The sequence below is a fragment of the Balaenoptera borealis genome, assembly GCF_965194805.1.
Source record: "Balaenoptera borealis genome assembly, chromosome: 6".
Lineage (NCBI taxonomy): Eukaryota > Metazoa > Chordata > Mammalia > Artiodactyla > Balaenopteridae > Balaenoptera > Balaenoptera borealis.
In genome coordinates, this window is record NC_138863.1 from 22,019,443 (window position 1) to 22,041,528 (window position 22,086).

A 22,086-nucleotide genomic window follows, 5' to 3' on the forward strand; every position below is an offset into this window, starting at 1 on the left:
GGAATATTCCAAGTAATGATCACAATATCCTTTATATCTTAACTAAAAACAATAACATAAATATCTATAATAGGATATAAAATTTGAGGTAGAAAGTATTATTTCTTATTAACCAGTGCTTGACATTCTTGTTGAATTGAATGAAGACATTGCTGTCAAGTAAATATATGTATATTTATGATTTCTTTTCCTGACAGCATTAATGTCAATCCCTGTGCATAAGCTTCTCTTGAATGTGACACATTTATCCACAATCTTACAGAATCTCTTTCTTGTCATTATTTTCTGCCAAGAACTGGAAGAGACTTTGATCACTGTGCAGAGGGGTGTTCCTGAGTAACACGTTATCAGATATTGATGAATTGCTCCAGCAGGTTTGGGGGGCTTGAGAAAAGTGACTCTGATTACAAAGCCAACACCTGAATCTGTCACCCTGAGGAGACACTAACGCCAGCCGTTCTCTGTGGGTGACCTTCCATTAGCAAGTTTGGTCTTGTTGATTATCTCGAAGTTGGCAGTGAATCTGAATAATTTATGGATGACTTACATGATCTCATTGCCTTTTCTGTTTATGAATAACAGCTGTTCTTCTCATGGCATAAAATCCTGAAGTTTAACACTGAAGTTTGATCTAGAATGTTAAGTAGTAAACACTTTTGGAAGTACCTAACCTGATCTGTTTTGATAAAAAGCAATGATCAGTCTCCAACTTTTACCAACTCTTGGGAATAGAAATCTGATCTTGAGCCTTGAAAACTTCAAAATTACGGTGATCAACACCTTCAGTCCTGGTCTTTGGGTTTGCTAAATTATTTTTTAACAAGGCTATGAATGGAGAATTTTCTAGGTATATAAATGTTTTATACTGAAGCTATCCATTGTCAGGGAAGGAAAACATATTTATACATTAAGTCAGCTGTATTTCATGTCCTTGATAGAGTCCTTGATATTGTATATCCACCTTGTAAAATATAGTGACTTGCCTCCTACTGACCTACATTGCTATGGCAGGGGGGGGAATATTTTTTGTGTAGGTCACATGAAATTAGGTGATGAATATCAGCTTTGGGGTAGTTATATGGGTTCTATAACTCAGCATTTAATTATATTCAAATAGGCATTACATTCAGTAAAAACGTCAAAATACAAATAACTGGTAAGTCACCAAAAAATTGGTGAATATCTCTGAAATGAAGTCATCAAACCTGACACATGTAATGTGTCAAACATGACACGGTAATTTCTCAAATGGGGTGGGGTGCAGGGAAAGAATTGCTAAAATAAGATCTGTGAGGTCTTTTTCACACCAAAATGTAGTTTTCTTTTCAATGATAGATACATAGCAATGGAGAAAACCTTCCATAGTGAATCTTCACTCCATGCTGATTTTTTTACTTTGACCCACACATTTATTCCTATGGAAACATAGATTGAGTCTTTACTGCAAAGGGTGGCAGGGTCTGGGAGGAGAGAAGTAGTAGGAGAGAAGAGGGTGAGGAAAAGGGCAAAGTTAAGAGGAAAAGTCACAGGATTTCCACAGTGGTGATTAGCTTAAGGCCCACAGCTTAGACTCTTGCCAGTCAGGTAGCTGTTTCCATGGTAACAACTGGAGCAGCAGAGTTATCAAAATGTAATAAGTTGCAAAGGCAAAAAGTAAAATTCACAATTTTGCTTGCAAAGCAAAAGATTTGGCACATTCCCTTTTTTTTTTTTTTTCCTGGACAAGTTAGGTTTAAAGGGGGAGGACATTGAAAATCCTTGATTTTACAAAAAAATACTGGATTATAAAGCTGTTAGTGGAACATTTCTTTTGTTCTTTTTTTAAATGGAATTTACATTCATAAGCTTAACATTAATCAAGAGTTGTTAAAACTAGAAACCAGGTACAAATTCAAGTCACCAAATTCAAGACACCCAAGGTCTTAGGGACTTCAGATCTTTCAGAATCCTTTTGAGTTAATGCACAAACATGCTGGTCTGTTTTTCTACCTTGGTGGAATGCCTTGGTCTCTAGGGATATCAATGGGTTATTAAAGAATATCAACTGAGAGAGAGAGAGGTATAGATTACCTGAGATACATGAGTTCATTTTGGGTTCATGGACATCTTTTTAGAAAACAAAGATGACAAACCTGACCTAGACTGTTGGGGATTTTAAGGATGGGGACGTTATGTCAAAAGGCAGAAAGTCCCCCTTCAAAGTTTGCTTGTTTTAAATTCTTAGGAATCAGGTCTATTCTAATTCTCTCGGGAATATGAATACTGATTGTGTTTTTCATTCATGTTTAGTAAAAATATTATGGAGTTTTATTACCTCAGTCCCTACATTGAATTTGAAGTAAACCATGGGTTTTCACCAGCTTGAAATATTCATGCCTGCACAAATGTCAAATTCATGTTGTAAAATTCTGCAGGGTATACCGTAAATTTTGATGGTCTATTCTAAACTAGTTTAATCTGGAGACATCACTTAGATACCAGTTATAAAATGAAATTGTCAATAAACAAAACAAACCTCACCATCCAAATCATTCATTATATTGGGGCACTCTGGGAACATACAATCTAAGATAGGCTGGAATAAATGGTCATATTAATTTCACATAGCAAGCATGGACAAATACTAGACTTAGAGAAATCATTAAAATGCCTAGTTCCATGTGTATGAAGAGTCTCATGGACATTTTGGAATGATACAGGAATAATTGTTATTTAAGTGTGTATTAGCTTAAGAAGGCGCTAACACTTTTTCCTTTTTACAGTACATGAAGATGATGGGTGTAAACTCCTCCAGCCACTTTTTTGCCTGGCTTATAGAGAGTGTTGGATTTTTACTGGTTACCATCATCATCCTCATCATTATACTCAAGTTTGGCAATATTCTTCCTAAAACAAATGGGTTCATTTTGTTCCTGTATTTTTCGGACTATAGCTTCTCAGTTCTTGCCATGAGCTACCTTATCAGTGTCTTCTTCAACAACACCAACATTGCAGCTCTGATTGGAAGCCTCATCTACATCATTGCCTTTTTTCCATTTATTGTTCTGGTTACAATTGAGAATGAGTTGAGCTACATAGTAAAAGTATTCATGGTGAGTCAACTGTCACAACTGAATGGCCAGGGTGTGAAAGGAATGGACCTTTTTTGGTGGTTTTGGCTCTCCAACTGAGAATACACTTATCTAAATGTAAAAGTTCAGTGTTTGCAAAATATGAGTAACTGTCCTAATGAGAGTCAGTTACATCATTGTCTACCATACAAGCGTAAGACCATGAAAAGAAAACTTTTCCTCCACAGTTTCTAAAACTATAATAGGTGATGCTGTTAAGAGACAGTACCTGAAGAAAGAACAGTTAAAATGTAATACATCAAGTTTTGAAGATCATCAAGAATTCTGACTTCTCTTTGGCCCAATTCCTTAAATATCTTAGAGCCTCTATAACTGGCATTATTCTCATAAATGAATAATTCTCATGGTTTTTATGACGTATAATATAACATACAGGCATAAAGACAAATACGCTGAGAGCATATAATCAATTTTGAATTCTGCTTTTTCAATTAAAGTACTAAATTAATTTAAGAATTTTAATGAAAGCATTAGGTTTACTGACTTTGAAATTTGGAAAGCAGAAGTAAAGCTCATCATTGACTGAGAGTCATGTTAAAACTTTGCTGTTTATGGAAATAGAAAGTGATAAATAACTTTCATTTGACATTGACCACCTTGAGTTTAAACAACATCTAAATTTTTAATTTGTTGCATTATTAGTACTCAGTTGACATTTTAGTATATTTTCATGCATAAAACTTCTATTACTTGAAGTCAACCTCTGAAGTAAAAACACCTTCTGGCCCCTAACATTTCATTTGATACTAGCCTTAACATTGCATTACCCTATTATTACTGGTTTTATAAATTGCTAAGCAACATTTAATAAGTTTAGATATATATATTTTGGATTTTTGATAAATATTTTTAAGTTATAATTTTACTGCTTTTGTTTTCTGCTATTTCCTCTCCTTTTCTTCCAGAGTTGTAGCATGCTTGGTAAGGGACCTCTGTGTTTTTAAATATGCTTAGAGAGTTAATGTCAGTTTTATCTATATAAGTGCCCAAAGTTTTAAGTATGTTAAGATCCCTCTGGGCGAAATGTGTGAAATCTACAAGAACTATCATTGCCATTGATTTTCTTCACAGAACCTGCTGTCCCCAACAGCTTTCAGCTATGCAAGTCAGTACATTGCACGATATGAGGAGCAGGGCATTGGTAGGTTCACTTCCTTTACAGCTGGATTTTATCTTTCACACCTGCAATATGTCTCACAGAAGAATAAATCTATGTGTTCACTTCTTAGGTCTTCAGTGGGAAAATATGTACAGTTCCCCAGTTCAGGATGACACCACTTCGTTTGGCTGGCTATGCTGTCTAATCCTAGTCGACTCTTTCATTTATTTCCTTATTGCTTGGTATGTCAGGAACGTTTTCCCAGGTACGAACATGCTTCCTATAGATACATGCTTTTTTATGGTAATAAATTATATTTATTATAAATCTGCTAATATATATTTTCTAATATTTTTATTTGCCACATATCATCTCCAAAAAGAAATACTTAAATCCCAAAACTAAACAGAATTTTCCAGGATGAGATAATGCACTGTTGAGTTTTTTTCTCTGATGTACCTTTAAAGGACAGAGTGAATTAAGGAGCACGGAATCCAGTCTTTCCAAATGGGAGAACAAGATATTATAAGGCAAAAATCAAGTCTCCTAATTCTAAGGAGAATTTATCCAGTTCTAATGGAACAAGACTAGTGGGATTCCCCTCCTAGGTCTCAAGTGGTTAAAACTTCAACATGATCAGGAGTTTTTCCATTAAGCCTTATTTATATTTGTAGGTTTTTGATGCTATAAATGAATAAAAGACTATTATTCTGTTCCAGTTATATAAAATTTCTGTAAAAGAGAGGTAATATAGAGACAGAAAGCAGGTCAGTGATTGCCTTTAACTTGGGTTGAAAGTAGGGACTATCTGCAAAGGGCATGGGAGAAATTTTTGGAGTTATTGGAATTTTTGGATTGTGGTTATGGTTGCACAACTTTATTTACTAAAAATCATCTCACTCTACACTTACAATGATTAAATTTTATGGTGTGTAACTATACCCAATGAAGCTGTTTAAAAAAGAAAGAATTTTTTGAAATGCTATGTTTTTTACTTTACTTTGGAAACTGAGACCACTTTAGTTTTATATAGTGTCAAAAAAAATGAAAATACTTCCTGAACACTGTATAGTAAGTACTCTGTTATTTAGCTTCTGATGCTTAATGTTAACAATCAATTAATAATTACTTTTCCTAATACATTTTTGTTACAGGTACATATGGTATGGCAGCTCCATGGTATTTTCCATTCCTTCCTTCCTATTGGAAGGAGCGATTGGGATGTGCAGAAGTGAAGCATGAGAAAAGCAATGGCCTTATGTTTACTAATATCATGATGCAGAACACCAGACCATCTGCCAGTAAGACAAGTAGGTCAACAACATGCATTATTATGAGAGAAGTGATATAAAATTTACATGACTAGTGATTTTAATTATCTTTTTCTAAATGGCAAAATTATCCTTTTAGTCATGGATGAATATGTCTACACATATGTGTTTGGACTCTTAGAGAGATTAAATTGTGGCTTTTTCTGAGCTCATTAGCTCAGGTGGTTAGCATATGGTGCTAATTAGGCCAAGATTGCAGATCCCTTTGTGTTCCAGTTAGATTCACACAGAGAAAAACTTTGTTCCTTGGCCCCAGTCTGCACCCCTCACCTCAGCCGTCTGTCACTAGTCATAAGGAGTAACCAAGTAACAAGTATGGATAATTTAGCGTAACCCATCACCAACACTGAACAAACAGTTTAAGGCTCATGTTTTACTGACATTGGGTGATCAGTGTCAGCTTTATAAAGTAAGGATGACCCATATAAGTGGTCCTTTTGTGGTGCCTGAAGGAAATGTAGAGAGTAATTAATGAACCGAGTCTATAAACCACAGATCTGACTGAGCCTTGTCACTGTAGACATTTATTCTGTAAGTGGATATCATCCTGTCCAATTGGAGGACCAAGCCTTAAAATTGTGTTTTGAGTATTTGAGATCTGTGGAATAAAGGAGAATTCATTATTATGATGCTATATTCTGAGACTACTTTTTCTGACAGAGAAGGGCAATATAAACCTTAGAGTGTGGTTCCAACACTCTCATTCATTTTTGAAACAAGTGAGAAGGCTGAAGACTATAATAGATCATTTATTCCTGGAATTATTTTTTACTTTGAGGCTTGTGCTTTTATAGTCTTCAATTTTTAATTAACGAAAAGTCTAACTCTAGCTTCATTTTTCTTCCTTGTGAGCTTACAACTCTTTTCTTAATTTCTTTCCAGGTCCTGAATACATGTTTCCCTCCAACACTGAGTCTGAACCTAAAGATCTCACAGTTGGGGTTGCCCTGCATGGGGTCACAAAGAACTATGGCTCAAAAATTGCTGTTGCTAACCTCAGTCTGAACTTTTATGAAGGGCATATTACTTCATTGCTGGGGCCCAATGGCGCTGGGAAAACTACTACCATGTATGTTACTTTTCAACACTTAGGTGTCATGGAAGCGTATTACTTAATATTTCCTCACTTCTTTCATAAATGTAAAGTTGTTACAGCTCCCAGATGGGTTAAGATAGCTCAAGTTGTTTCCTGTAAAATGGAGTCTAAATCAAAGGTCCGAATTGTGAGCTCAAAGTCCAGATCAGACCCACCAGATAGGTTTATTTGGTCTACCTAATATTGGCACACTGGTACCTCTCAAAATTTTTAATTTCAGTGCCAGCATTTAAAAATGGGAGAGTTCTCCAATAAAAAGTATTCCTGCTATCTCTTAGATAATAGGAAGTTCTGGCAACATTGGATCTACAGGCTTAGGTAGAGACAATGTTTTGGGGCTTGTTAGTGACTGTTCTCAAAGGGGCCGTCTACTTTCTGGTTCATCCCTGGTCCCCACCAATCTTTACTTTTTCATACATTCAGTCTATTTCATTTCTTTGCGTTTTTATCCTGGCCCGTGTACCAGTTTGGGTTCACAAGCCTTGGTATAAACGCACTCAGCCCCAGCCACTCTATTGCAGGGAACCCTTGCCTGGATTCATGAAGAAAGAAAAGAATCACCAGCTATCAGATATAGATCAAAAAGTCCACAAGTGGTACATGGGCTGTTCTTTCTTTCTCTTCACTTAACTAGCGTTTTCCTGTATCCCAGTGGAGAAGATTCAAATGTTTTTACAGTGACATTCTTTTGAATTTTTTTCTGTGACTCACCTCCAGTGCTCTACTGGGCTTAGCTTGGAGTCCACTCTACGATGCTCTTGGTGCTCTAGGCCTTACTTGAGAACAAGCGTCTGTTGTTGGCTATGCTATTTGCTATCATCGTGAGTAAGCTCAGTGACTGCCAAAACATACACAAATTAATCTTTAGTAAATAAAAGGGCACAAAGGAGAGAGTTATGAAATGAGTGAACATGCAGCTACTCTCATTTATATGACCTGTTTCAATTCAGAGTTGGCTTTCTAGTAAGAATACAGTGCTTAAAATGTAAGATTTCTAACAGGTAATAAGAGGACAATGAAGAAAAGTAATGGAGAAGGATTTTGAAGAGGCTATAATTTTAGCTGAGAAAGTCCCCATTTCAGTTTTCTGAATATAAAGAATATATAAAGAAATATGTTATTTGATTTTAATATGTTTTTATGGGAAGAATTACATATTATATTGATTCCCTATTTAATCCGCAATAGTCATTTAAGATCTATTACGTGCAAGACGCTAGTTAGGTACTGAGAGTGGTGAGAGAACAAGTCCTTTCCCTGACCTCATGGAGCTTACATTTTAGTGGAGAAGATGGATATTAAATAACTCCCCAGTTTACTGACCATCTGAAATATGGTGAGGAGTTTGTAGGTGAGAATATTCTCGTCACAGGGTAGAGTAAGGGACTGAAGATGACCAAAGTTCATGTGAAAAACAGAAATTTGAGGCTTAATTGCGTATGGGTACTACCTGATGCCAGGGAAGTGCAGGAGTTTGCTCAAGGAGGGAGTGCATTTGCAGTTAAAAAGCGCAACCATTTCTGTCATTACTACCACCATCACCCCACCACTATCATCATCATCATCATCACATAGTGTTTCTATCACACTCTAAATTATTAGAGGCATAAAAGTAATTTTAGTTTTTATTCCCAGTTAATCCCATTTTACTTCATAGCTTGACCTGGCCTGGGAAGATACACTGTAACATTTTTTGCTAACAACTGAGATACATTTAGTCCTAAAATCTAACTCAGAGTTCTGGTTCACACCTAATTTATGGTTTCTTCATTCCCAGCTCCCTGTTGACTGGGCTGTTTGATGCCTCAGCAGGTACCATCTTTGTTTATGGAAAAGATATCAAAACAGATCTCCACACTGTGAGGAAGAACCTGGGGGTCTGCATGCAACATGATGTCCTGTTCAGTTACCTCACTACCAAGGAGCACCTCCTCTTATACGGCTCCATCAAAGCTCCTCACTGGACTAAAAAGGAGCTGCACGAGGAAGTAAAAAGGTCAGATATGACAGCAATGAGAACATGTGTGGGTAACTCCTCTCAAAAAGAGGTCAAGCTATAGTAATAATACCAGTAGGAGACAGTTTCTCAGGAAACAATTGTTTTTAGTTTTTCTACTTTTCTAGTATTGTATACATTTAAGGGCATTATCCTCACTGGCCAGTTATTATACTGGAATTGTTTAACTGTCTTCATCTGACTCCCATATTACCCCCAATCCTCTGTTTCTAATCTCCGTGGCTACCATACTGGTCTTTTTTTTTCTTGGCTGCCTCGGGTCTTAGTTGTGGCACACGGCCTTCTCTCTAGTTGTGGCACGTAGGTTTTCTCTCTCTAGTTATGGCATGTGGGCTCCAGGGCGTGTGGGCTCTGTAGTTTGCGGCATGCGGGCTCTCTCGTTGAGGCACGCAAGCTCAGTAGTTGTGGCATATGGGCTTAGTTGCCCTGCGGCATGTGAGATCTTAGTTCTCCGACCAGGGATCGAACCTACATACCCTGCATTGGAAGGCGGATTCTTTACCACTGGACCACTAGGGAAGTCCCTACCATACTGGTCTTAACTGGACTCCCAGCTTCTACTTTCCCTTGTACAGTCTATTCAAAGAGCAGACAAGGTGACCTTTTTAAACTGCAGATCAAACCAGGTCACTCCTCTGTCAAAACCCTCTAATGGCTTCTCACCACACTCAGTGTGAAACTCAGGAATGTTCTTATCAAGGCCTCTGAGGCACTTCCTGACCTGCCTCCAATCCTTTTGATTTTATTTCCTTCTGCTTTTTGCCCATTCACTCTGCTCTAGGCACGCTCACCCAGGCGCACACTTAGTTATGCTAGGCCTGCTCCAGCCTCAGGGCTTCCCATGTTCCGTCTACTTAGAGCAGCCTTCCCCAGACAGCCCTTTGACTTACTCCTCCACCTTACTGGTCTCTGCTCAAATGTCAGCTTCTCTGAGGGGACCACCATGTGTAAAATAGATGCCTAAAGTAGCATATCCCAGGCACTCATCTCATATACCCTGTATTTTTTTTTTAATCACACTTATCACGAAATAGCGTATCATAAACTTACTTGGGAATATGTTTATCTACTGAATTTCCCCAACATTCCTCCTGATACACACACATACTAGAACATAGTCTCCTTATGGGTTAGGAACATTATCGGCTCAGTGCCTTTCCACAGCACCTGAAACACAGTCTGGCAGAACATAGGCAGGCACTCTATAAATATTTGTCAAACGAATGAAATAATGAGCTGTATATTCCTTATGTTGTTTTCTGAGTATTAGTTTTATACCTCCAGCTAGATGATAAGTAACAGAAAGCTGTATCATGAATCTTCAATAGTTTACCTTGCTGAGCACATAATAGTTGCTTAGTGAATACCTCTCATTTAGGGTGCTTTTCGTATTTTTCCATTGTTCACATTTTCTGTCTGTAAAAAAAATAACCACTATACATCATTTTTTAAGGACTTTAAAAGATACTGGACTATATAGCCATCGTCATAAGAGAGTTGGAACGTTGTCAGGAGGAATGAAGAGGAAGTTATCCATATCCATAGCTCTAATTGGAGGATCAAGGGTGGTAATTTTAGATGAACCATCCACTGGAGTTGACCCATGCTCTCGCCGAAGTATATGGGATGTTATATCCAAGAACAAAACTGGTATGAGTATCTTCATATAACTTAGCCAAGCAACAGTCATAATTTTGCCCTCTGGGATGCACGCAAAGAAGTTAAAGCCCTTTCTGTTTATAATCTGCATTAAAGATCTAAGGTGTGCTCTTCCTTTTGTGAGGTCTTCTCTTCTCCCAGCTAAATTTCTGGATCAATTAGTTAATATCTATATAATGCCCACTGTGAATTGAGCACTTAACTGGCCCTTTTGAGAGCATGCAAATCCAATAGAAGTTCCAAATTCTGCCTAGAGGAGCTTAGAATCTAATTAGAGATACCAAGCATACACAAATGAAAATAAACTGAAAACAGACTAAATAAGTGCTAACAGGATGTGAAGCAAAGGAGCAATCAGAGTGGAGTGGATTAATCAGAGAGGAATATTCAAAAAGTCTTTAAAATTACTGCTTTTTCATAGTGAAGGGAGGGAGGGAGGGAGAGAGAGACAGAAAGAAAGAGAGAGAATGGAAGTGAAGCCAAGGGAACAGACTAAGGGATTAGGAGGAGTTGCCCCCACTACAGAGTATGGACATGTAGCCTTACAGCATAACCAATGTGTGTTTGCTGCCAATTTATAAGAAAAATATTTAGGAACACCCCGTCTGAATTTCTCATTTTGAAAGCTCCTCTGATCAGTTTTTCAGTTAGCCCGTAAAACGTGACTCTCCTCCTCATAAATCACAGGATTTACTTGTGCTAACTCAGTACATCCTGGGGACTGCAGCTTCACTTTTCATTCTTGGTTGTTCTCCTCTGTATTTTCAAGCCAGAACAATCATTCTGTCGACACACCATTTGGACGAGGCTGAAGTGCTGAGTGACCGCATCGCCTTCCTGGAGGAGGGTGGGTTGCGCTGCTGCGGGTCACCATTTTATCTCAAGGAAGCCTTTGGGGACGGGTATCACCTCACACTCACCAAGAAAAAGGTTTGTAGGAGAGAAAACATACCTCATTATGGGACCGTAAATTAAGTTTTGTATGAAACAGAAGCAGAATCTGTCCAACTTTATTCATTGCTAAAATTAATCTGTTAGGTTCATGTTTCTCAAACTGAGCGAGTCTCAGAACCACTGAAGGTCTTTTGTTAAACCCAAATTTCTGGCTCCACCCCCAAGAGTCTCTGATTCAGTAGATCCGGTATGAGGCTCCAGAATTTACTGCATTTCTGCCAAGGTCCACATCAGCCCATGTGGTGCTGCCGCTACTGGTCTGCGATTGCACACTGAGAACCAATGTGCTAGATAAAAGAAAGATCTGTACTGAGGTTACTGACGGAGGATCAGCCTGTTAGTTTCCCTGGCATTTCAGCCTATAAAGCTAAAAATTAGATTTTCTGCTCTATAAAAAGCGAATGAAGAGAATATGCAGTCATGTATTCACTTTCTGATCAGTATTCCTTGAATGGCAATGTGGAGATAAATACAGACAGGCCAGTGGTGCTTTCACATCTTTGAAGAACAAAAATGCTTACTAAGGCTCCCTGTACCACCTAAAATAGCATAGGTATCAATACTGTGCCAGATGTATATACCATTAGAAAGGTTTTGACTACTATCATTTATTTTATATCTGATCATCTGGATGTGACTTCCAAAATATAAAAAAGTAGTTCATTGTTATATTCATTAATTCATTCAAAAACTTACGTATTAGGTGCATATGATGTCTTAATATGTGCCCAAGACACTGTTCTAGGCGCTGGGGATACAACAGTGAACTGATGATATTAAGATCTCTGCCCTCATGGAGTTTATATTCTGATGGAGTATGGGGAATTCAAGTGGTAAAATTGATAAATATATTATTTAGAATATTAGCAGGTGATAAATGCTATGGGTAGAATAAAGCAGAGGAAGGGGCATGGGGAATGCTGGGTGGTGCCATTTTAAGTAGGGTAGTAAGAGAAGGGGTCTCTGAGAAGGTGACAGTTGAGCCAAGAGTTGAGGCCAGGCAGAGAGTGAGCCATGTCACTATCTGGGGCAAAGGAACAATTGCAAAGGCCCTGAGGAGGAAGCATGCCTGAGCCTGAAGCATCAGACAGCAGAAAGAGTCTGTTGTCACTAGGGTGGAGCACATAAGAGGGAAAAGAGGATGGTGGGCAAGGAGGTTGGAGAAGGGACAGGGTGAGGTGGGAGAGGGGAGCCAGTAGAAAGTGACGTACAGGCAAGTGTAGGGCTCCCAAGTGGGACGGGAAGCCACGAGAGGAGGGATGTGTTACCTGGCTTAGGTCTGAACTGGCCTAAAAGCACTTGCCGCCCTCTGATTGGGGCCCTTGGGCACTACAGTGTAAAGACAAGGGAGTTCTTAACTTCTCTTTTCGTCTCTAGAGTCCAAATGTAAATGCAAGTACAGTATGTGACACGACAGCTGTGACAGCAGTGATGCAGTCACATCTCCCTGAAGCCTACCTCAAGGAGGACATCGGGGGAGAGCTTGTCTACGTGCTTCCTCCGTTTAGCACCAAAGTCTCAGGGGCCTATCTTTCACTCCTGAGAGCACTGGACAATGGCCTGAGTGACCTCAACATCGGGTGCTACGGCATTTCAGATACCACCATGGAAGAGGTACACCTGGACATTTCCTTTTTGCTTAAAACTGGTTAACTTGCTGTTCCTTGAGAATAAATGTGAACAGTTCTTTTTAGAAAGAAAAGAAATATTTAAAAGTAAACATTTCAAAAAAAAAAAAAAAAGTAAACATTTCAGGGCTTCCCTGGTGGTCCAGTGGTTAAGAATCCGCCTGCCAATGCAGGGGACACAGGTTCGAGCCCTGGTCCAGGAAGATCCCACGTGCCGCGGAGCAACTAAGCCCGTGCGCCACAACTACTCAGCCTGCGCTCTAGAGCCCACAGGCCACAACTACTGAAGCCCGCGTGCCTAGAGCCCATGCTCCGCAACAAGAGAAGCCACCTCAATGAGAAGCCCGCACACCGCAACCAAGAGTAACACTCCCCGCTCGCCACAACTAGAGAAAGCCACATGCAGCAACGAAGACCCAATGCAGCCAAAAATAAATAAATAAAATTTTAAACTTAAATAAATAAATAAACATTTCAAGAAGGGAACCAAAAATAAAGATGCTTTTGATTACAAAAAATTTAAAAATTAAAAAAAAACATTTTTACAAAATCAGAAAATCTTAAAATTATCTCAATACCATTGTTATATGTAAGACTGACTTCTGAGAACAAACATGTTGCTTCACTTAGAGAACACATATCTTTCACATACAAATATGTTCACTTAAAGTCACTCTCAAAAATGTTCACTTAAAGTCGTACTTATTTGTCTCAATAAATATGGTAAAAATTTAAAATCAAAATTGAGCTTAGAAACTAGAGAACAGGACACCATCAAAAAATCTACAAACAGTAAATGCTGGAGAGGGTGTGGAGAAAAGGGAACCCTCTTGTACTGTTGGTGGGAATGTAAATTGATACAGCCACTATGGAGAACAGTATGGAGGTTTCTTAAAAAACTAAAAATAGAACTACCATATGACCCAGTAATCCCACTACTGGGCATATACCCTGAGAAAACCGTAATTCAAAAAGAGTCATGTACCACAGTGTTCATTGCAGCTCTATTTACAATAGGCAGGACATGGAAGCAACCTAAATGTCCATCAACAGATGACTGGATAAAGAAGATGTGGCACATATATACAATGGAATATTACTCAGCCATAAGAAGAAACAAAATTGAGTTATTTGTAGTGAGGTGGATGGACCTAGAGTCTGTCATACAGAGTGAAGTTAGTCAGAAAGAGAAAAACAAATACCATATGCTAACACATATATATGGAATCTTAAAAAAAAAAAAAAATTGTCATGAAGAACCTAGGGGCAGGACAGGAATAAAGATGCAGACGTAGAGAATGGACTTGAGGGCACGGGGAAGGGGAAGGGTAAGCTGGGACAAAGTGAGAGAGTGGCATGGACATATATATACTACCAAATGTAAAATAGATAGCTAGTGGGAAGCAGCCACATAGCACAGGGAGATCAGCTCGGTGCTTTGTGACCACCTAGAGGGGTGGGATAGGGATGGTGGGAGGGAGACACAAGAGGGAAGAGATATGAGGATATATGTATATGTATAACTGATTCACTTTGTTATAAAGCAGAAACTAACACACCATTGTAAAGCGATTATACGCCAATAAAGATGTTAAAAAAAAAAAAAAGAAACTAGAAAACACGTGCATGTTTTACACTAATGAAGTGTTCTGGCTTCTCTTTCTAGGTCTTTCTGAACTTGACTAAAGGGTCACAGAAGAATAATGATATGAGTCTTGAGCACTTAACACAAAAGAAAATTGGAAATTCCGGTACCAGTGGCATCTCAACTCCTGATGATTTATCTGTGAGCAGCAGCAATTTCACAGACAGAGATGGTATAATAAATCTAATGTGCACATTTTGCTTAATTCCAATAAATGACCTAAGGGAGAAAAATCACAGGACAGATTTTTTTTTTAATTCAACTTTAAATTTTCTTTCTAAATTTAAAAAGACTAAAGAAATATAAGCTTTCTTTTTTATATACAAAATATTTATTAAACCAAATTGAATTCTCTGTTTCAAAAACATTTTGAAGAATGTGAAAGAACTTCCTTGTTAGGGTGGTGATTAGTATTCCTTCTAGCCACCAGAAGTCGTTTTCAGGATGTGACTTACTACAACTCCAGAGTTGTGTTCAACAAGTTAAAATCCTTCTTGCAATTGGTGGTGTCCAACAATGAGCCAAGTTACCTTGTAAGGTAGCTCACTCACTGCTATTACACATGTTCAAGTGGTGGTCGTAGTCATTAAAAAAAGGTTTTTTGTAAGAAAGAGTCATCCCTCTTTATGGGACCTCATTGGAAAATATGTCTAACCTTCCCCCACCTCTGAGTGATTCATATGCTGAGAAAATTCAGGCTCTGAGAAGATGCTTTTGGGAGAGGATCTCTGAATTGGTGAAGTTGTACTTGATGGTTAAGAATCTATAATAATAGGTTTCCCCCCAATTCTTCACACAAGATATGTTTGGAAAATCATGTTTCTTGACATGACTTTGAGGGATTGGACTCTTTTGAAAATAACTTTTATCCTGTCTTATTATCTTTCTGACAGTTAATTTATGCCTTTGGAAACACTATTTACTTAAGGAAGCATATAGTAAAATCATGTATAAACGATGGAGTAGTCATTTCAACAGTTTGCTTAAATTGGGAAAAATCTCTAGGACTAGAACTTGTGATTAAACATTTGCTTGGCTCGAAAACTCAGAAAAGATAATCTCTAATGTTTGTATAATTCTGGAACTTGGGAGTCTCATTTGTCCTCCGCTAGATTCCTCAGGTATCATCTTTTGGGAATATAATTGTCGAGACTATGGAATGGAAGACTTTGATTAGAGAGTGGTCATCTGCTTCAGGAAGTAAATGTTATGTATTTGCCTCTGCCTTTGTCTCATAATTTGAAACTATTCTTCAGTCAGAATGTTCCCCTCATTGACATTATCTTTTAGAAAGCACATTTGCTCCATTTGATACACCTGTAAGTCATCGACATGTAATTTCTCAAGAAACAGAAAAGCATACTAATTAACGTAAAATATTCAGCTCCTTCTGCAGTTCCGCTTTGCAGAGATAGGAGTTTGCATTTAAACTTGTTCACTCTATTTAATTGGAATTCATTTTAAATTAAGCAGCTTTGTATTTTTCCTTATCAGCTAAATGAAGATCATGATTTTTGTGCTGCATAATTTGTGATGGAGAATTAAAAATATCCGCAGAGTTGACAAATACTGTCATCTTATCACATGTAAAGGAGCGCTTGGTGGCAGGCCTTCGGAGGGAATGTTATATTTGAAACTATTTTTAGAGGGGCTGCTGAAATTATTAGTTGTATGAGCACTGTTGGGGAAGCAACAGTTTATGGCCTCCACAGCTGCTCTCACTCTCAGAAGCCATGGGATATCTACTCAGCACCTGAAGAGCAAGCATTTCAGGGCAGTGTGGGGTGGGTTTGGGCGGAAAGAGGGTAGGCATTTTTTTCCAATGAGTTCTTTTTTGTGACTCGCGGTAAAAATAGAGTTTTGAAACGCCATATAATCAGTCCAGATTTCTAAAAGGAATGTAATGAATAGGTATTTGAACTAGAATTATACTTTGGAGGAGAGCATTTTCCTTTTCCTATGTTTAAGGTGACTTCATTGGACCTCACATTACAGTGAGAGCCAATTACACTTACCATCACTAAGTTACCCACAATAGGAATGAGTTAGACGAGGCTGCTGTTTTGATTTCTATTTATTTTATTTGAATTCAGTCTCTTGATAGAAGCTACCTCTTGAATATTAGTAATTAGTAGTAATACTGATTCTGCATTGAGACTTTAAGAGATTGGGAACAATATTCATTTATAAAATTCTAGATATCTCACTTTGACATGTAAAAGTACTATGTATATGACAAAGAATATTTTGTGTATAGTAATTTATAATTTTCAAAGCACTTTTACAGAAGCTGTATGAGATGGAGAGGCTCGGGCCCAAAGCTGATCAATGAAGAGCTGAACTTCAAATGCAAATCTTTAAAATATAAGCTTTTCCTACCATGCCACATTATACCATTCATCTATAGGTTTTGAAGTTACTTTAGTTCTTGATTTATCAGGATTTCCCAGAACCATATTAAATCTTTTTTTTTTTTTTTAATCAGACAAAATCCTGACCAGAAGAGAGAGATTGGGTGGTTTTGGACTGTTACTGAAGAAGGTAATGGCTATACTCATTCAGAGGTTCCACCACACCCGCAGGAACTGGAAAGGTTTCATAGCTCAGGTTATTCTCCCCATCATCTTTGTAACCACCGCCATGGGCCTTGGCACGCTAAGAAGTTCCAGCAACAGCTATCCAGAGATCCAGATCTCCCCATCTCTTTATGGTACCTCTGAACAGACAGCCTTCTATGCGTAAGTTTCTTCCCTTTAACTAAAGCAACATTTCCACACACCTCCAGAGGTACCTTGTGCCTGAATGAACGCCATGTAGTGCTAAAGAATAAAGGACTTAGTAGCCACAGTACCTGATCCTGCCAAAGGAATACACAGTTTGCTTTATTGCAGCGTGATACTTCTGTCACCAACAAACAACTTTTTAAGAATTTTTGTGTTTGTCTAAAAATAAAGTTATAGTACATCTTTATTTTTAATTATGAGACTTTAAATCAGGAAAGCCTGGTTAGGTATGGCTTCCCAATCTGTTGTAATATATAGCAAATAGCTTTTTATCGAATATTGAATAGCAGTGTCAGAATTCTGTGTAATATAATGTTATATATACAGTAGGTGATCACTAAATGCATGTGACAAATAATAAGGCAGCCAAATAGAGACATGTGCTTATTTTTTTGGTGACCATTTTTTTTCTGAGTCTGAGTCTTTCTTAGATTTTTAAGAAAGCAGTCCTATAGACAGCATATTTCATTCCTTCAAATTATTTATGAGCATGAGTTTAATATGGGAGACTAGTGGAGGAATCATGAATTTGTTTCTATCCTTTAATATTACAGAAATTCTCACCCAAGCACAAAAGAACTGGTCTCAGCAATGTGGAGCTTCCCTGGCATTGACAACATGTGTTTGAGTATCAGTGATCCGTAAGTGGTTCTTGTTTTTTTTTGGTTTTTTTTTTTCAACATTCCAGTGTGTGTGTGCATGTGTATGCGTGTGTGTATGTATGTGGGGGAGTGTGGTTAAGTGAGTGTGTGTGATTTGGCTGAAGGAGGTCAGCACCCTGATTGAACTCTATCTTTAACAGATTTTATCTATCTCCTTTAGTTCATTCCATGGTTATGCTATACTGTAATAATAAAGAGGTGCTTTATAACTTGTAAAGTTTGTGTACATATTTTCATTAAACAGTCACTGAATTATTAATCTCATTTTTAAGATGAAGAAACTGAGGCTCATGTGGACTAAGATAACTTGTCTAAAGAAATCTAGAAAGTAGGTTGTGTAGCTAAAGCTGAGACCCACATCTTCCGAGTTCAATCCCCATGCTTTTGCACTACATAGTGTTGCTTATTGAAACTTCCAAAATAGTACATGACACATGGAAACCTGACATCGGTGCATTATTTTGCTAAAGTATCCCCTTCAGAGGAGAGGATGAAAAGAGCAAAGAAGATAAAGGGGTCCAAAAAGTTCCATCCTGCCACATTAAGACAATTCAATGAGCTTTGGTCTCTTCACTGTTTAATCTTTAAGTGCTCTCCCTCAATCTCCCATAAAATGTCAAATCACTTGGAAATGGTAGTGCAATGTATATTCAAGTTATGAAAAATCAGTAAACTGAACTTAGGACTATACACCTGAATTTGATACCAAATACTCACTTATATGCTCGTACATAAACATGCAAATGTACACATACCTCACTTCAATATCATTTTTACTTGCAGAAGGTGTTTAAACAAAGACAGTCTGGGAAAATGGAACAGCAGTGGAGAACCTATCACTAATTTTGGTGTTTGCTCCTGCTCAGAAAATATCCAGGTAAGATGGAATTCACTTTCAGGGAAGTAGAAAAAAGAAAGGAATAAATATCAAAGCTTGAAAGATCTATCTAGGTTACCAAAGAGTTGGTATAATTTCATTGTATGGAGGCTAGTAGCTCAGCGATGTCGACCTGGGCAGCTGAAAAACACTGAACTTCAGGTCACTGTTTTAAATCCATCTCAGGACAAACTTCCTGAGGTAGGTGATTCTATGACAGTCTTTGTGGAAGCTGACAGAAAATGAGCTTTTGGTCTCAGTTCAGTTGTAACCAGAAAGCTCTGTGTTTCACATAACTCATATTTGAAAACACAGTGAGACTGCTACTATAGTGGTCATCTGGGAAGTTAGTAATGTGTAAGTCCAGAACAGAACTCTGTATGTCTCCAAGCAGCACCTCCAGGATTCAAGAAAAATCCATGTCCTGAAAGAAACATTAAAGATTCTCCAACCAACACCCTGTCTGTATTCTATAAATACACACCTTAGTTTTCTAGGCCTATCAATTCAATAAACTTTTAAGGAAAACAAATTCACTGGGAAAATTAAAGATTGTTGAAGAGAAGAGGTAACTATTAGTTTCTGAGAGTCACTATGTTGTCAACTTACCTCCCCATAGAAGAGGAATCTAGCAATATTTTCTTCAAAGTGACATATGATTACGTCCTAAACTGTCTTGGTACACTATTTTAAAATAAAGATGTTTTCAGTAAACGCAGCCTATTTTTGTGGTCTCACGTAAGACGGTGACTAACAATAAAAGCTGGGATCAAGCAAGCATTTTTTGAAATCCTTGCATATATAAATATTATTCTTACCCAGTACTCAGAGCATTTTCTAATCCCTCATCTAACCTAGCTAATTTCTGAAATCCTTCATGTATTTTCTTTAGTTCACAGTAAAAGTCTACTAACTTAGTATGTAAAATTGGAATCTAGATAAATTTTATTAATTAAAAAAACCCAGTAGATTAAAACTTTTTCAACCTTATATTCCGTTGATGGGAATCCAGATTTGTGTAAACAGCTTTTAAAAGCATTGACGGTATCTACTAATGCTTAAGTTATACATACCCTATGGACTCAGCAATTCCACTCCTGTTATATACCCATCAGAAATGTGAATAAATTCACCAAGAGATATATACTGGAATATTCATAACAATACCGTTTGTAATAGCCACCCAAATTCCCAGCAACAGTAGAGTAGATAAATCAAATGTAATCTATTTCCACAATGAAATTCTATATACAGCAAGATGAGAATGATCTACACTACACACATCATATTCTCAGAAACAAATGATGAGTGAAAAAAGCCAAATACGAGAGAGTACATATGATACAATTCCATTTATATAAAATACAAAAACGGGAAAAACTCTTCTGTGCTGGTTACTTTGGGAGTGGTAGGATTGGAAGGAAGTGTGATGAGGGGGCTTCTGGGGTAATAGCATTGTTCTGTTTTCTGATCCAGTTGCTGGTTCAAGGGTGTGTTCAGTTTGTCAAAATTCATCAAGCAGTATCCTTATAATATGTGTGCTTTTCTGTATGTATAACGTAAGTCAATAAAAAGTTAAAGCTAAAAATTAAGTTGCATACATAAGGATATCTCTGTTTATGAAACTGGTGGCATTATAGAATGTGACCTTCAAGTTGATAAAACTTGATGCAAGGTGAAATTCAGCCTTCATTTTTTAGAGCAACCTGCAACATTATGCTCTTGATACACATGTGGTGCTAGCCTCAGGCTCTGGAACACCATGTGAAAGATGGAAGGAAAAACTGGCAAAGTGCTAGGCTTTTCCCAAACTAAAGTTCATGGCAGTGAAGCACGGGACACTTCAATGAAAAGTTAGTAGTCAGGAAGTGCAGAAAGCTACGAACATATAAATAAGTGGTTTAAACTAAGCTCTGAGATTGGTTAATAGTAATGTACCAAGGCACTTAATTTTGACAAATGTATGATGGTAATGTGAGATGCTAACAGTGGGGAAAACTGCGTGAAAGGCATGCAAGGACTCTCTGTACTGTCTTTGCAACTTGTATATGTATAAGTGACACATATATACATATATATAAGTCATATATATATAAAGATTGGATTTGGATATGGGAAAAATTGGGTTCTGACACCTAGGTTGGTACCTTAAAACTAATATAACACAAACTTTTTATCCACTGCTGTTCATCCCTGAGAACTTATGTCTGTTAATGTTATCTTTTCAATTTGGGGCAAACATTTTTCTCTTCCCTGTGAATTATTGAGGGAATTCTGAGTCATCTTAACGTTTAATGTTATCCTCCAAACATATCAAGCTTGTCAGTACGGTGAAAGAAATATTGAACATTAGTTAACTTGTGTTCTTTTTTGGCTTTAAGCAAGTCCTAAACACATGTATATTCTCTGTATAAATAATAAATGTTTGTTCTGATTTTTTGGCATAGGCAAGATGACTTCCTTTTCAAAGCTCTTTAGAGGCAGAGGACACTCTTATCACACTCTACCAGTTGCACTAATAGACAAATCATGAGACTGAAGCTCCTTGACATTGTCTATTTAATTTGTACAGCATTGTCCAAAGAGAACTTTTTTTAACCTTATTTTTCAGGAATGTCCTAAATTTAACTATTCTCCACCTCATAGAAGAACTTATTCTTCCCAAGTAATTTATAACCTCACTGACCACCACTTGGAAAACTATCTTATATCAACTGCCAATAAGTTTATGCAAAAAAGGTAAAAATACTCTGTTTATAACACGTTTAACTTAGAATATCATGCTTTCTAATTTTAACAGTAACTATCTTTTGAATTTGTGACAATAAATGCAAGTTTCTATTGATTATTTATATGGGTAAATTCTGTTTTATCTAAACAGCCTTACATATTAAAATTTAAGTAAATTAATTTAATGACTCTAAATTAAGATTTATTTGCGCACATTGAAAAGCATTGTTTTAGGCCTCAAAAATGTATTGTTAAATGTGTACATATTTTTTTCTCGAAGCGAAAGTGAAGTTGTTGACTAGATTGTGCCAGCTTGCAGAATTTTAAGGTGTGGCTTTTGGTGGCAGTTGTCCTTAGTTCCAATATGAATATCTCAAAACTTGGAGTATGATATCTGCATGTGAATAAAGTGTCTTTTTGTATAGCAAAGCCACAGGCATGTTCCTAAGCCACCTGAACATTTGCCATAGATGT

The 22,086-nt window shown here is 37.4% G+C and overlaps 1 protein-coding gene across 2 annotated transcripts in view; it reads left to right on the forward strand.

Moving 5' to 3' along the window:
- Nucleotides 1–22,086, forward strand: part of ABCA12 (ATP binding cassette subfamily A member 12) — a 186,707-nt gene that overhangs the window by 133,861 nt on the left and 30,760 nt on the right. For both annotated transcript variants that reach the window (XM_082397652.1, XM_082397653.1), the window contains 14 exons: nucleotides 2,763–3,092; nucleotides 4,203–4,272; nucleotides 4,361–4,495; nucleotides 5,385–5,540; nucleotides 6,444–6,630; nucleotides 8,435–8,653; nucleotides 10,128–10,324; nucleotides 11,103–11,263; nucleotides 12,665–12,901; nucleotides 14,582–14,732; nucleotides 17,046–17,298; nucleotides 17,898–17,984; nucleotides 18,789–18,882; nucleotides 21,494–21,621. In XM_082397652.1, coding sequence (XP_082253778.1) covers nucleotides 2,763–3,092; nucleotides 4,203–4,272; nucleotides 4,361–4,495; nucleotides 5,385–5,540; nucleotides 6,444–6,630; nucleotides 8,435–8,653; nucleotides 10,128–10,324; nucleotides 11,103–11,263; nucleotides 12,665–12,901; nucleotides 14,582–14,732; nucleotides 17,046–17,298; nucleotides 17,898–17,984; nucleotides 18,789–18,882; nucleotides 21,494–21,621 — 2,405 coding nt within the window. The remainder of the gene's footprint in view (nucleotides 1–2,762; nucleotides 3,093–4,202; nucleotides 4,273–4,360; nucleotides 4,496–5,384; nucleotides 5,541–6,443; nucleotides 6,631–8,434; nucleotides 8,654–10,127; nucleotides 10,325–11,102; nucleotides 11,264–12,664; nucleotides 12,902–14,581; nucleotides 14,733–17,045; nucleotides 17,299–17,897; nucleotides 17,985–18,788; nucleotides 18,883–21,493; nucleotides 21,622–22,086) is intronic.